Raw genomic sequence first — 17,036 nt, forward strand, 5'->3', positions numbered from 1 at the left:
CCCCGGACTCCAGGGCCCTCCTGGGGGTCGCGCCCCACAGATTGAAGACCTTTGCCTTACAGTGACCGACCACAAATGGGCATATGGGTATACTCTCAGCCACCCCACTTCCATCATCCAGAGAGCTCTATCAAGATGTGTGCTGGATAAAGAGTATGCTAACAAGTACAAAGAAGCAACAGTTTGACAACGGATATTTAGATACCGCAAATATTTGCACGCAGGAGTAAAAATAAAGGACGTTTATTGTGCAACAAAGTTCGATATTTGTAAATGTGAGTAAACCATTTCAATTCACAGACGGACAAAAAGCAATACATTGTTTGGGTTTATTAAAAAAGGTTGTCATCTTTTTTTTTAAACCAGTAATAAAAAAATAACTCGGATCAGAGACCGTAGACTGGTTATGATATGCTCAATTTGGTCAGAAAGATAGTAACAAAAAAAAGATAATCAAACAAATAAAATGCAATAGCAATACACACACACACCCGTGGTGTATCCTGCTGGAATAACAAAATGTTCAGTCCAGGTGCATTGGGGGTCTGTTGCTCAAGTCCCAGGGCTGCTGATCTCTCCAGGGTCCTGGCTTTGTAACTGCACATGGTCTTTGAGCTTCATCAGAGCATGAGTTTCTCTCCCTTTCACACCCTCTAGCCCAGCAGTTCTTAACCTTTTGACTTCTGTGGACCCCCACTGAGTCACTATTGGAAGCCGGAGAACTCTGGCCTAAGCAATTTCTACAATACACAAAAATACAGAAACAAGTATACAATTATAAATGCTCAAATAATAAAATATTTTGTTTAATTCACAATTAAATATAGAAAAGGTTTTCACAGTTTCGATTTTGCTTCCTTATTTGTATATTCTTCATTTATTTGAATGTACTAATTTTTTTTTTTTTACATTTTGTAAAACAGCCGCAGACTCCCTGAGTAGGCCTCGCGGACTCCCGCAGGACCTCAGACCACAGGTTAAGAACCACTGCTCTAGCCCAGGGAAGATCTGCCCTAACTGGCTCTGCACCTCCAGGTCAGGCAGTCAGGCAGGTGGACCAGCACGCTCAGATGGCGTACATGCAGACAGCTATTACTGCAAGGAACAGAGCAGCCATGACACCCCAGTGCAGCGGAGAAGTGTCAGAGGTGGACGCGTGAGACGACATTCCGACCTTCTCATTCCTGTAAGCAGCTGGTCTAGACCCTAAAGCAACAAAAGGCAAAAGAGTGAGTAAAGTTAATAAGTTTGTATGATATCAGAATTACATTTGACAATTTTATTGGTTTGTTACGCATTGGTTTTACATGATTAATTAAGACAATTTACACTTATGGAATGCTCTGGATCTAGATTAATTAAAATGTGTGTTGACTATGGAATAGGAAATATGCAACTTTCACAGTTTTTGTGAATGTCAGGTTGACATTCTAGGCAAAGCGATTGGTTGACACTGCCAATAACCACTGACTTCTTACTTCGCTGCTCTTAAAATATATTTTCTTGTCAGGGCAATTCACAGTACAGGTTTTCACAATAAATTGTCTGTATCAAGGTCACGAGATGCTTTGGTTTTAAGGTGGTGGGTTTGAGTGGGATAATTGTTACAATCACAAAGTTATGATTGGTAAACCTGCTTCAGTCTCCCAAATCAGCTTTGAACTCAAGGCTGTCACAGAGAGGAGACTAACAGGTGGTCAGTAGGGTGATTAACTGGCATGGGTGCAAATTCAGGATGGTGAGTGTAAAAATTCAGGACAAAGGGTCAAAATTCAGGACAAAAATTCAGGACAGATGGTCAAAATTCAGGACAAAAGTTACGTTTTACAGACCTACCAGAGGAGGTCATGTGATAGTATATAAGTAAGTAAATAGACAACCACTTAAGTACAAGTCAAAATAAGTTTGCATTGGAGGAGCCTAGCGTGCAACCAAGATGGCCGCGTAGGCACAGGGCTCCCGAGGGCCTCCACAACTTCCCACGTCTATCCTGAATATATCCTGATTCTATCGACGGGCTTCTACAGGCGAACCTATGCGGAGGTGATACCTGTTGTCCAAATTCAAATCGGACATCAGGAACCGGGATAGCATCGACTTCAAGTCGGCGGCCTACTCCTGACCTTGCCCCGGATTCGAGTTGGCATGGTGCCCGGGCAGAAAGTGAACAACAACGGCCTGCAGGACCCGGGCCGGTGCGCACCCCCTACTTTCACTTTCGGTTTCGGGTCTCCTCGCTGAAACTGACTGAGGGGCCCTGGATTGTCAGCATACATCTATACTGGGAAGATCGGGTATCCTGCCTGGATCTTGGACACTAGTCTGGACTACCGTTCGTGATCGCCGAGGCTCCCTGGATCGGCTCTCCGGGGATTGCTAATCGTGTTGGTGGACGACAACCTTGGCGACCATCAGACAATGGCGGCTAGATTGGACGGATACAAACAAAAATCCAAGACGACTAGGTGGGGAGCTCATACCCAAGCTAATAACATGGACCGCTATACCCAGCCAAAAGGATCCCCTAGTGGCCTGCATAAGTCACCGGAGAGATCCAGGGATGGCCCGGGATCGTCTACGGAGTTAACATTGCAGGACGTCATGGGTGCCATCGATGAGATGAAAGCAGCAGTCGGCCAGCAATTCGACACCTTGGCCCATAAATTGGACACGGTTTTGATCGACGTTAAACTAGTCAGAGCGGACCTTTCACAAACGAATGAAAAGGTCAAATCCTTGGGTTTGACGACGTCGAGTCTGGCAACGGACGTATCTGACCTGCAAACCGAGGTCCGTAATCTGCGGACGTCTAATGATTTGTCTGTCCGTCGGCTGGAGGATTTTGAAAGTAGGGCTCGGCAGAATAATGTGCGCATAATAGGGGTACCGGAGAACTCGGAGGTCCCTGCGGCTGACCTCTTCGTGGAAGACCTCGTGATCAACCATCTCGCACCCAAGGGATTGAGTAAATTCTTTGCGGTCGAGCGGGCCCATAGAGTTCCGGGTTGGAAGCCGAAACCGGGCGCTCCCCCACGGCCCCTCATTGCCAGAATTTTTCATTTCAGGGACAGAGACGCTATCCTGCAGGCCTCGAGGGTGAGTGGGCCGACGAAGTTTGAGAACACTAATATAAGTTTCTACACGGACTTTACACAATCGGTCCAAAAGCAGCGACAGGGGTTCATGGGTGTTAAACGGCGACTGAGAGACATGGACCTGAAATATGCGATGCTCTTTCCGGCCAGGTTACGAGTTGAGTTTGAGGATCGGACACATTTTTTCGATCGGCCGGAGGAGGTTGGAGATTGGCTTGATACCCTGCCCCAGCGACGAAGTCGAGAGGGACAGACCGAGGAGAATGGAGTGGGCCTGGCTGGACAGGAATAGACTTTTGGTTCCCGGTGACTGAACACTGCGATGACACTTCCATATTTTGGTTCGATGTTTCTATTCAGTGCCTTATACTTAAATGCCCGGGGGTTGTGGGGTGCTCAGTGAGGCTCTTTCCTCCTCTGGGGTTTCCTTTTTGTAGATTAGTTAATGCTAGGGCGACAGGCACACTGCAAGTTGGGGGGGCTACATGGGCTCACGCAGGGGTGCAGGGAGGGGGGAGTTGTAACGGAAATGTTGGTGGGGAGGGGGGGAGTTGGGGAATGTTTGAATGTTCTACAAGGCAACGTAACGCTATACGACTGGTGGTCGGGGTCATGTTCTCTGGGGGGGGAGTTGTGCGTGGGGTTGGGATGGGGGGTAGGGGATTGAGAGTACTCTCGTGGAATGTGAATGGCTTGGGGATAGGATTAAACGTGGAGTAGTGCTGCAGTTTTTGAAACGGCTGTCGCCAGATATTGTCTTTCTGCAGGAAACGCATCTAATTGGGAATTCTTGCCATGCTATGAATAGGCGGGGATATCGTCTCGTTGCTCATTCTGGTTTCACTTCTGGCTCGCGGGGGGTGGGCATCTTGATTAGAGCCTCTCTCCCGTTGAAGGTAGACGATGTGATTCATGATGATAGAGGGTGGTATGCTGCACTTGTAGGCCGATGGGAGGGCAGAACCGTCTCGCTCATTTCTGTTTATGTCCCACCGGGATTGCAGACCGTAACTTTCGCTGATTTGGGGCGAATGGTCTTGGGACTCCCGGGGGGGGTTCTGGTGATGGGGGCGATTTTAATTCTGTCGTATCCGGTAGGGCGGATCGTCACCCTCCCAGGGATCTCCCGGGGGCACAGGCCTGGCTGAGTGGGTTTATGGATACCTTCGGACTGATAGACTGCTGGAGATTAATGCACCCGGGGCAGGCGCAATACACTTTCCACTCAGGGGCTCATGGAAGTTTATCGAGACTTGATTATGTCCTTATGCCGGCGGCCCAAGCTGTGATGATTAGGGAAGTAAGACATCTGGCCCGCGGTATTTCCGATCACTCCCCACTACTGTTGCACATTGAGGTCACCCCCGGGGCTGAGGGGAGGGTAGCACCGATTAACCCCTGGTACCTGCGTAATCCTAAAATCCGGGCGGACCTGGTCAAGTCTCTTGAGCGCTATTTCAATGAAAATGTGGGGTCAGTGTCATCTGCTGTCTCGTTATGGGAAGCCTTCAAAACAGTGATCCGTGGGCAAGCTCTTTCTCTAATTTCCCACTCCAAGAAAAGCAAGACTGAAGAGGTGGTCCGCCTTGAAAACGAAATAGCCAAGTTGGAGGGGGACCTGGAGCTGGGTGTTACGAATGATAAGTTGCATGTTCTCAGTCTCAAGCAGCTTGACTATAGAGCGTTGGTTACTGATGCTGCCAAAGTGATGAGTAGAGAGCAACAAGGGCGCTTATACGATGTGGGGGATAAGGCTGGAAAATTGATTGCATGGTTGGACAAGAAAGAGAGAGCGAGTCGAGTGGTGCCGGTTATTGAGAGAACGGATGGCGTGCGTGTGACTGACCCTGTGAAAATTGTTGAATGTTTTGCGACGTATTTCCGCGCAGTGTATTCTCCAGTCTCGGATGGCCTTGAGGATGATTCTCATCTGTTGCTGAGAGATATTGCGTTGCCGTCCTTGTCAGAGGCGGATAGGGTACTGATGGATGCGACGTTGTCGCCTGATGAGATTGCTTTGGCTATTCGCTCGGTCGCTTCTGGCAAGGCCATGGGTCCCAATGGCCTTCCCATCGAACTGTATAAACTGCGCCCGGACAAGATGGCGCCTCATCTCTGCGACATGTTTCTTGAGGCACGTGACGTGGGCTCCCTCCCCTATGATCAGCGTCTCGCTACAATTGTCGTGATTCACAAGGAGAGGAAGCCGCGGGATCGGTGTATTTCTTACAGGCCCATCTCATTGTTAAATGCTGAGCCCAAAATTCTGGCTAAGGTTTTAGCTAGTCGTCTGGTTAGGGTCGTTGGCGACTTGATCCATCCGGACCAGTCCGGTTTCATACCTCATCGTAATACGGCTCTGAACCTGAGGCGTCTTCATGGAGTGCTCGCCAGAGCGGCGTACATACGTGAACCGGCCGTTTTGGCGTCCTTGGATGCCACAATGGCGTTTGATACTCTAGAATGGCCGTATCTTTGGGCGACGCTCGCGAAATTTGGTTTTGGCCCCGGGTTTATCGGTTGGGTAAAGTTGCTGTATGAGGAACCGTTGGCTCAGGTAGTGGTGATTGGCAGAGTGTCGGCACCCTTCGCGTTGGGAAGAGGCACGCGGCAGGGTTGTCCGTTGTCGCCCCTCCTCTTCGCACTTGCCTTGGAACCTCTGGCTGCCTGGTTACGATGGGAGCCTTCATTGCGCGGCAGTAGGTGGACGCCTGAATTTGAGGACCGCATCTCTCTTTATGCGGACGACATTCTCCTGTACCTCACATCTCCCCGGCAGTCTTTAATTGTACTAGTTGATGTTCTGAACTCATTTGGTCGCAACTCCGGCTTGGTCATTAACTGGGCCAAGTCATGCTTCTATGTTCTCTCTGGTGATGCTCCTCTCCTTCCGCGTGGCTGCCCTATCCAGATTTCGCAGTCAGGGTTTAAATACCTGGGAGTATTCATAACATTAGACCCTGTGGCCCGTTATGAGTGGAACTTACTCTCCCCACTCCAACGACTGAGGGCCGACGTCTCGGGGTGGCGACGGCTTCCGCTTTCGCCGCTCGGACGTGCGGCGCTGTTTAAAATGATGTCGCTACCACGATTCCTGTATGCACTGCAAAATACACTCTACGTCATACCGGCCCGCTATTTCCGTGAGGTGGAGAGCTTGCAGAGGCAGTTGTTTTGGGACGGGCGATCGCGAATCGCTCTCACAAAATTGACACTCCCTTGGTATGATGGGGGTATTGCACTCCCCGATATCAAGCGATACTATTGGGCGTCCCAATTGGCGGCGGTGAACCACGGGATGTACGGACCGGCCCTGAACCCGGCGTTCGAGATGGATAAAATGCTATTGCCTGGGGGAGATTATAATAGAGCACTCTATTCGAAGTCTCCTGGTGTGCAGTTGACAGGCCCAACAAAGATAGCGGTACGTGTGTGGCATGCGGCTAATGCTGCGATGGGTTGGAAGGACCGCCTGACTCGAGCGACTCCACTGTATGCTTCAGAAAGGCTGGGCTGTTTGTGGAAAACTAAAGGATTTGAGAAATGGGATATGATTGGCATATGTAAGGTGAGTGATCTTTGGGTGAAAGGGAAGTTTAAAACGTTTGAAATGCTGAAAGCGGAATATAAGCTGAACGATAGGGAGTACTTCCGGTATGCTCAGGTCCATCATGCGTTGTGCTCGGTTTTCCCTGATGCTACTGCTATCCCGGAAAATTCCCCTCTTTAGGACAGGGTGCTCGATGGCTACGTGCCTGACAGCACAATCTCCTTGATCTATAAAAAGCTTATCAACGACCGGGCGGACCTGTTGACTCACTTGAGGGAGATCTGGGTGGCTGACGGTTTGGAATTAGATGAGGAGGACTGGGTCTCGGCAATAGCCTCCCCGAGGGAGGTGGCAATTCAGGCCCGCCTTCGGTTCGTACAACTAAAGATACTCCATAGAGTGTATGTCACTGGTCCCCGCCTGATGCGCATGGGTTTCTCCGTGGATGGGATGTGTAAGCGTGGCTGTGGTTCGCTGGGCACTTTCCTTCACGTTATATGGGAATGCCCTGAGGTGGCTCGCTTTTGGCGTCGGGTGCATGCTGTAATGGAAGAGGTCACTCATGTTGCTCTGTTTCCAGAAGCTAGGAGATGTCTGCTGAACGTGTGGGAGCCAAACGATTATAATGTGGCACAGATGCAGTGGGCGACTTTGGGAAATATGGTGGCTAAACGCAACATCGCACAGTTATGGGGTTCCCAGAGGCCGCCCACGGTCTCTGTGTGGAAGGAGAATATGGATTGGTGCATGTTTAGAGAAAAGACGGTGTATGTAGCGAGAGGCAAGCCTAGGAAATGGACTGGGGTGTGGGGTCCGTGGAACTCTTATCGCGGAGACATCTGTGCCCCTCCTCTGGCTATTGTATTGGATGTCCCTTTGTCCCCCTAGCTGAACATTCCTCATCTGTTAGGTTATGAGTAGGTTACAGTTTGATTTTTCCTCTGTTCCCAGGCCCCCCTCCCCTCTCTGCCGCAGGTCATTGATTTCCTACCCCGGGGAGCGCATCCTGATATTCACAATGCCTATTGCCTTGTTTGTGTGTAATGTTCATAAGTTTTAAATTGAAAATTGAAACCGTATTTAATATTGTCACTCAACTACTGCTTCTGCCTTCACTGGGAGTGCTGATGGACTGACGGGATCCTCTGATTGACCAATTTGTATAACGGTGAAATGACACGTCTCATGCTAATTAGCGGCCGGCCCAAGGGGTTGTAGGCCCATGTCTGTAACTCTTTGAAGTCAAATAAAGGTTTCTTTTAAAAAAAAAAAAAAAAAAAAAATACGTTTGCATTAGGTTGAGACAATCGTGCACTTCACGTTTTTTCGGTATGCGCGCAGCTTTGAGCAACTATGCAGGTCTTTTTGTGGTATTTCATATGATAATCTATGTATATTGTTACTGATGAATTGTTGAATGGACACCGACTTTCAACAATTCAGCAGTATTTTGCTACATAATTGTATTGGGGTTCGGCCGTGGGGAATCTCCATGACTCAAAAAAACCATGAGCCTGATCTTGTGTAATGATGTGCACATGTTAAGTGCTCCAATGTCCTTAGGCCGAATTCACGCTATATAAAACCGCCAAACATTAACAAATAATATGTTATCTGCGTGGCTTTGTGTCCCACCTTTTCATACTTTTCTCTGTTTTTTGTTGATGGTTTTATTTGTATTCCTTTTTATGCATTTACAGGGTAGTACTCAGGATCATGAGTTTTACAATAGGGATACGTAAAACAAGTATTAAAATGCCCTTCCAGCGCTTTGAAATATAGTGAGGACGAAATGATGTTATTTAAAAAACACAAAATAAACAACAGATCTGTATGCTTCACCCCCTCGCATGGAAACGTGATATATTCATTTTAAATTGCGGGTGCACAACTTGTGCCTCTCGCGCACCTGATTCCAAAGCTGACATTGTCCCATGCTCTTGGAAAAGTAAGGTGTGGATGACGCTGGAGTGGTGCTGGTGGCACCAGCCAGGCTGGAGTGGTTTGTATGTTCCTCTGTGCATCCCCACCTTGTCCTTTTATTACCTAGTGCCCTACGCATTTCTTTGTTTCTCTGGGGGCCCATGTCTCCCCAGCCGGCATACAGAATGACAATGGGTGGGGTGAGGCTGCTCTTGTGCTCAGAGGAGGAGTGCAAGGCGGCCCCAGCAGTGAGCTGAGGCTTCTCACAAGGGAACAGCGCTCCTCCCTTCAAACTCCAAAATTACAGTCAAAAGGCATCCGTAAAAGGTATCGTCACGGACAACGGACGTGAGATCCAAATTACAGACGGTCTGTGAAATTTACGGATGGTTGGTAACCCTAGTGGTCAGTTCTCTGAAAGATCTCTCCCTGTTGCTCTGAAAATAGCAGGTGTGACTCCGAACGCCAACTACACACAGTTCACTATCGTTCCATCGAGTGAGTGTAGTCCGGCACCCACAGCTCCAGACACTTTCAACATAGCCGCCAATGGGGCCGGGTCCATAAATGCTCCTTCACTTCAGTGGCTCGGGAGGAGGTCATGTGGTCCGGCGATCCTGCTGGCAACATAAAGGAAGGACCACAGCTATGGTATGTGGTGCACGGCTTGTCAGGTGCAGCTATTCTGGACGACGGAGTATGAAAGACGGAGGCAGACGGAGTTTGCCGGGAGGTACACCGAGAAGAAGATGCTGATCGCAATTGTGGGAAGGACCTGGGAGACAAGGAGGCGAGGAGAGAGCCTGACCAGTACGAGGACCAGAACGACCATTACACCAGCAGTGCGCTCAAGTCCAGCCACCCAAGAGAGTGGGTGAATGCTGTGGCTCCGGACACCGCGATCCTGGAGGGCTGTGGCTTCAGCAAGTACCAGTTTGTAGGGCTTTCTCCATTTAGAGCTGGTGGGTGGGCCTCTGGGAACCTAGAGGGGGTGAACATTCGATCATAAGGGTCAACCACTAACTTCAGGCAGGCTTGTCTGTTTGTTATGAGCACGATGAGGGGGTCACGACACGGTGATGGCACAATGGAAAAGAACCCATTGAACACTGTGGGCTTGAGTACTGATATCTACCCTGTGATTTGCTTAGAGGGCCACTATCCGCCTCATCCCTGCACTGGCAGATCTGAGATGATGCAGATGGGAGAACAAAACCTGATTCCAACAAACTCCCCATAAAGAGAGGAAGAGGAGGTGAACAGAACCCTTGAGGGCCTTGGTGGCATATTAAGGCAGTGATTGTGTAAATTGCCCTTATAATAAAATAAGCCAAACATAATACTGCCTAGACGTATCTGTCCACGGGGAGGGACAGGAGAGACCACAGTGAGTTTTTAGAATTTGGGCAAGACCATTATGTCCTGAAGGCTTCGCTACTAAACTTTGCACTGGACCACCTCCATTTTGAATTAAAACGCTACACGCTGAATGTGTTTGGAGGGTTTAGCTGCAACTTTATTATCACCAAGGTTTAACAATAGGTACCCCGCTTTATTAGGGGTCATAACTATTAGGGGTCAATACCCATTAGCCTTAAAACGATAACTGCCAACTACACTTGGCATCATAAATCAAATTCACGCCCTTAGTCTACATTGTCATCATAAATCGTGCCATAAATCACAGATCGACAGAAGTAAAGCTGGCTTGTCAGCAGCTCATAAATCATGCCACAAATCCAACATACAGGAATATTGTTGCCTTGTCTTAAAGCCATAAATCACACCAGAAATCATTCTGATGTTTATTGCTGTCAACTCGAGCCTTTGAGCTGGAGTTTTACCATCTGTGTGGGGTGGGGGTAATTCTACAACTGCTGCTTTCTTGCCCCTCCCCCCCCCCGCTGGCAGTGAATTGGAGTTTCTTTGGCTCTTCTCCCACTCCTCTCTCCTCCGGGCTGTCTTTGCATCGCTCTTCACTTCCCACGCTGTACCTGGGTTCTTCTGGCCTGCTCCGTCTGTTCTGCTCCCCTCTCAGCTGCCTCATCAGCCATTCTTCACCATCCGTGGCCGCTGTCACTCTTGCTGCCCTGATGATTTCATCGACACAGACTGCTTGCATTGCGCAGCAACTGGCTGTCCCCACTGCTTTGCACGTGGTTCTTACCTTGCAGGCCCTTTATGATCTTTTCAATAGCTTGGGTCACACCACCCCCATGGGGGCTGACCCCAGCTCTTATCCTGGCTTCTCCTGTCCTCTCATACCGCGGGTCACATTGCCCTTTGTGGGCTGTCCCCGCGTGCACCTGATGGGCTGGTCAGCTGCCCCGCAGATCTGTGATGGAGTTCTGTAATGCTTGCTGGGAGCTGCTGCTCTGTAGTACCCCTGTTCAAGCAGGGGTGGTCACTGCTTTACGCTGCCCAGGGGTCGCTCCCCTAGTCCTTGCGGCCCCTTTTTGGAGCTGCACAGGGCTTATTGCACTTCAAACATAATAAGAAATTGCCCAGAGGTCACTCCCCACTGTTAATGACTCCCTTTCTTCAACCGAGTCCTCCTTGGACGTGCCCCAGGGGTCACTGCTCTCGGTATCAGTTGCTTTGACTGAGTTACTTGTTTTAACAAGCATTGGCATAGTCAATAGGTCTCGCCTTTGGGACCTTATAAGTTTTTAGCCATGCAACAGTTGATGTTATTGCACCAAGGATATTGTGCTGCATAACTAAATACTTATAAGGTCCCAAAAGCGAGACCTATTGGCTATGCCAATGCTTTTTTTTTTTTTCAGATTTATATAGTGCGAACTCGACCCGAAGCTATTGGAGCGATTTACGTGAGCACCGGTTACGTTACACAAGGACACATTCATTTTTTTTTCTTAGGCAAGGGGAGATTAAGTGATTTGCCCAGTATCAGAGGATGTGTCGGCAGCTCTAGTCGTCAGACCACATCCCCCTCCCCTAATGCCATTTCTTTATGTTGACCAGCATTAAAACAGTGGCTGTACAGCATGAAGGAAGGATAATAAAACCTATAATAACATAATGAGCACGATGACACAGCCACTCGGTCGTGTCATATTGTAGGTGTGTACCTGTGCTAAACATGAAATCTTACATGTTAGTTTTACACACTGCATTGCTTTTAAAGACTCACCCTTACCTGTTAGTAGTACAGAATGCACTGCTTTTAAAGACTTATTTAGGATGTATACTTTGGGGAGGTGGTGTGGGAATGTATTAGATGCTCTCTGGATTCTCGGTAAGTTAGTCTCTGGAGCCTGATCTTGGAGTAAATCTACTGCCTGGAGAATCAACAAACACAGTATGCACTCCACTTCATGGTGACGTCGGCATACAGACAGACTTACCCTACCCCCACCTCAGATATTTTGGATAAGAATGGGGGTTGGGCCTTCAGGTGGAGATTACTTATTGGTAGTACCCTTAGGAGGACACATTTGCCCTGCTTTGTAATGAGTTGACTGGGTCAGCTGCTACGTTTCTTAATTTATGGAGGGCCAAAAAACTGTTTCATTGCCGCTATCAATCTTGCATAACGTGCATGTTTTCGGTCATTTGCAGCTCCAAGAATCAGTGTTCTGGGCTTTGTCGGATAGGGGAAATGTTTATGTAAAGCTGCGCTGCGGCAGTGCAATTTTACTAAACTGATGTCAGAGGTTCAAATTTGTTAAATTACACTAAGTGATGTAAATTAATCTGTTTTTTTCCATCCTACAGCGTGTCTGTGAAGAGAACATTAGTTTACATGCTTCACTAAATAACTGTTAATCGTTTACCTTTTAATACCCATCACAAGCGCAGATTTGTAACACGTCCCAAAAATTAGTCAGGCCGGAATGCTGACACGTGCGAAAAGCATAAATACATAAATACAATATGAACTTAATTTCACACCGAAAGGAGATGCTGTTCAAAGAGTACATCGCTACACAGGCTCAGTGGGTTGAGCGCCTGTGCGTAGGTTAGAGTGCAATCGTCAGAGCACAGCATCGGGGTCGAGCTGAGCAGGACTGACCCTTCCAATAATCCTTCCAACGGAGGAAGAAAGAGATACCTCAGCCAATTCAAAATAACAATAACTCGATGTGTTATAATGTTATTGCTTCTAAAAATAAAACTTGTAAATTACGAGGAAGTTCGATTTCACTATTGAAGACTATGAGAGAAAAAGTATTTGCACAGCATTAGTTTTGCCATATTTGTAGAAAATGGACCATACAGACATCAAACACTAAAAATATCAGCGTACATTATGCATATTTAAAGGAGAACGCGTTTTCAGTGCCCTCACTCAAGAAACTAGCTAGACCCAGTAGCCCAAACACCACTCGTGTAAAACAGCTGGTGGTTTCTGTCTCAAGTTTGCTCAAGTAAATTTCTCTGACATAATGCAATCTTCGCTGCTGTAGCAAAAGCACGGTCTGAACTGTTTTGTTTAGTACAAGTTTCATGAACATTTAACAGGTGGTAGCACTCCAAAACCATAGTTTGCCATAGAAGCAAACAGAAACAAAACAAGGGGAAAAAGTGAAAGTGATCGCGATCGCGGAATGAGCGACGTGATCTTGAATGTTCTTATGGCGAGTGCTTGGGTCGAATACATAGCAGTTTTACACATCCTTTTACTTTTATCAACTACCTTTTGTATGCCTCTGTTGTGAAGTTTATTAGAGGAAAAAGGCGTGCGCAGTCATAGCAGACTGCGTGGAGGTGCTTTGTCCCTTGTCTGCTCAATAAATGGCTCGCTGTGGTCTCTGCCAAGAAATCATTTGCGCTGTTCCCGGCAGAGGGCGGGTGACTTGTGACGCACGATGTCTTCAGGAAGCAACGTGGATGACTCACGAGCCAGCAGGGAAGATGTTCAGCGAGCGAGGGGCACATTTACACTGTGCAATGGCGAGAGGGGACAAGGAGTGGTTCAAAAGCCATTTCGCCATGTCAAAGTAGGCAAGCTTCCTTTCAGTGTGTTGTTTGTTGCCTAATGCCTTGCTTGAAATTAACAAGCACGCGAGTGCTAAAAGTTGAAGCGTGAGCAACACAGAGAGGCGGAGCGAGACGCAAGCGCTTGGGAGAGCGAGAGGAAAACCAGATGGCGCCTCTGCTCGTGCCTGTGCACGTAACCACACGCAGTATGCCACACAAAAAGCTGTGGTAGGCTTTTTAAAACCCACTCACTAAATGTCTCGCCAGAGCAGCGCATGTGCTGGCTCAGGCGAGACCTAAAAATGCTGCAGTGTAGTCTTGAACTGTTAGTCTTTACCTAAAGTGAACGGCGAGTTGCAAACAATCCTCATTTCCCCCTTTTCTGACTCTGTGCCTTTTAATAATGCGCAAGGGATCGCTGCTCCCTGCAGTAGTTGTTGCCCCCTTTGCACGCTGTACCGGGCCTAAAGTCAACTGCATGAATTAACACGGAAGCTAGTTGCTTCCTTCGCAAGCCTCCGTGCCTGCAGCTTTAAATCTCCGGCTCCTTCTTCTAGGGTCCCGCCTGGCCTCTGCACTGTCTCTTACTGCGCAGGGCTCAGCGACACTTTTAGCTGGCTGTCCGCACTCGCTTCAGCTGCTCCTCCCACCTGCGGTGACTCTCCTCAGCTCCTGGTGGCGATGATCTCCTCTCTGAGACTTGGTTCGACAATGGTGTCCACTCTACCGGGCCCTTGTGGCGGTGGCGCGATGATCAGTCAGGACAGGTCAGTTAATCCGCCGCGGTCTGTCAGTTCCCCCAAAATGATCATCTTCTCTCCTCAATCTTCGTATCTTGCAGCACCTGTCCCAAAGTGATAGCAGGCACAGGCGTTTGCCGCATTTTTAAAGGGGGGCTAAGCTGCCCCGAGGGGAAATTTTGAATCCTGCTCGGCCTTCCAATTGGCTAGTGGGATCCACGTCTGTTGGTGGTGTTGTTTTTGCCTCACCCCCTCTTCCTTTGCTGAGGGGTGAGAAAGCATTGTCTGTCCCTCTGGGCATGGGCGTCCGCAGAAATTTTCCGGGGGGGGCGGCAAAATGTTAACGTCATCACCATCCTCCGAAATGATGTTTGCCAGGTGGAGCACAAGAAACACTGGGGCGAAGGAGGAGCCATGTAGCTCTGAATGCCCCCTTGCTATTTTCCAAGCTCTCTGCACTTCCTAGGTCATTCCTGTACACGTGACAGATAGGCTACCTCGATGGCACTGCTGAGCTCCACAAGTATTCTTCATCTGTAGATATTCTGTGTAATATGTACACCATGTGCACTCATTTCTATCTGGGTGTGTGCAAAGAGCCACAGAGTCTGCTTCTGGGGTAGTTTCGGCGCCAAGAGACCTTGGGTGTAAGTGCGTTCAATAAATTCCCTATAACATAACAATAAACTTATACAAAGAGGCTGAGGCAATAGAGCATCGGACCTAACAAACAGTCCATGCACAGTCGTGTGTATGCAGCGCACATTTAAATAAATAAAATAAATAAAAACAAAATAACAGCGGGTTGGTCATCAGAGTCGAGAGTGGTGTGGAAATAGTAAGGGTGGATGGGAGACAGGCAGGTGGATGGGAGCTTACAGGCAGGCAGGTGGATAGTAGGTTAAAGGCAGGAAAGTGGGTGGGAGGTTAAAAGAAGCAGGTGAGTGGGAGACAGGCAGGTGGATAGCAGGTTAGAGGCAGGTGGGTGGGAACTTGGAGGAGGCAGCAGGATGGGAGCTTAGACGCAGGCAGGTGGATGGGAGGTTAGATGCAGGCAGGTGGATAGTAGGTTATAGAGGCAGGTGGATGGGTGCTTAGAGGAGGCAGGTGGATGGGAGCTTAGAGGAGGCAGGTGGATGGGAGCTTAGAGGAGGTAGATGGTTAGGAGGGTAGAGGCAGACAGGTGGATGGGAGCTTAGAGGGAGGGAGGCAGGTGGCGGTTATTGGCAGATGGATGGATCCGACCAGGAAGTGATAGTGGTGGCTGCCTATTAAGTATAATGTCCTGACATACTCGAATGCGTTCAAACTTCCCCAGTCAGTGTGGTATATTTATTTTTCCTCCAAGGGGCACTGTTGGAGTCAGGTGGAGCAGGGGCTGGCCCTGTGCCCTTAAGTGGCCGGTGACTGCTCCGTAATACGGGGTAAACTTTTCTCCCACACACCTTTGGGTGCAAGGCCCTGTTTGTGCACAGTGCTATAGTTAGTACTTTTGGTTGGCCCTTTCCTTGCTTTTCCCGTTCTCAAGTTGGTCTAGGCCTCACACGCAGTATCTCCTAAGGGTGCTAGGGGCAGGTGCCCCCTATCCCCATCACCCCCTCGTGTCCATGTCTGTTTGTTGCTGAAGCTGCTCTGAGCAGGCCCCATCCTGTCCTCCTGTCCACTGAGGTTGGAATGCCTGTTACACACACTGCACCATCTACGGGGTGCCAAGGGCATGTTCCTCCCCTTACCCAACCCCCACCCCCCTCCAGACCCTCTGGTTCAGGACTGTGGTAGGAGCTCAGAGCACACACCTTGAGGTGGAAGCGTTCCTCACACAGGTGTCTGTCCCCTCTCAGTACCAGGGCAGTAGCTGGCTGGAGCTCTGAGTAGGTCCCTTCCAGGGCGCTCCTTCCCTCTGGCGGGTCTGGCCCTCACACACAGCCCCAACGGACGAGAGCCGAGGTCAGGTGCCCACCTCCTCAGGGCACCACGCCCCAGATTCGAAGGCCCGTCCGCGCCACGGTTTAAAATACGCCATCAGGGATGAGGGTGAAAGCCAGGGTGCTAGGTCACCAGCCTCCCTTGACCATGGGGACGTCTAGGCACGTTGCCTCCGAAGCCTTCAGGTGTCCCCAAGTGCACCTGGCCACTGTGGTGCTGCTCTGCGTGGGACCGATGCATTCAGAGCCAGACTCCGTCCTTTTACAATGCAAGCGTTGCTTGTTCCGAGGACTCCGGTTAAAACACTCACATAGTAAGATCAAAAAGATTCACCTAAGTGTCATTAAAGCAAAATATTTACATATTGTATGGTGTATGGGAGAGAGTGCTGTACAGAGCATTCTATGAAGCAGGTGTGACTGCCACGTACATAGCATATCTGAAAGAAACACGTTAGTTAGATTCCTCACCTTCGAATATCCCCAGGCGTCAGGCTGGATCCGGAAAGATTTTTCGTCAGCAATACCCCTTGCGCGTCGCTAGGCGTCGTCTGCGGCTCCGCGTCCGTCGTCGGCGTCGTGCACCGGAATGACGTCATCGGTGCACGACGCCGACGACGGACGCGGAGCCGCAGACGACGCCTAGCGACGCGCAAGGGGTATTGCTGACGAAAAATCTTTCTGGATCCAGCCTGACGCCTGGGGATATTCTAAGGTGAGGAATCTAACTAACTAATGTTTCTTACAGATACATCGTTACCGTAGGTAAGTAACTTGTTCATCTGTGCTGTGAGAGTACCTTCTCAAAGCGGAATCCCTATATAGGTGTCCAGCGGGCAGGTATTTTCATATATAAAGT

General features: G+C 49.1%; 1 protein-coding gene across 1 annotated transcript in view; it reads right to left on the reverse strand.

Annotated features, from left to right (window-relative positions):
* Window positions 1-785: 785 nt before the first annotated feature.
* Window positions 786-17,036, reverse strand: part of LOC146833347 (heme oxygenase 1-like) — a 61,230-nt gene continuing 44,979 nt past the window's right edge. Inside the window, exon 5 of the mRNA XM_085600064.1 lies at window positions 786-1,206. Coding sequence (XP_085456190.1) covers window positions 1,067-1,206 — 140 coding nt within the window. The 3' untranslated portion in view covers window positions 786-1,066. The remainder of the gene's footprint in view (window positions 1,207-17,036) is intronic.

The sequence above is a fragment of the Triturus cristatus genome, chromosome 4_2 (genome assembly GCF_964204655.1).
Source record: "Triturus cristatus chromosome 4_2, aTriCri1.1, whole genome shotgun sequence".
NCBI lineage: Eukaryota > Metazoa > Chordata > Amphibia > Caudata > Salamandridae > Triturus > Triturus cristatus.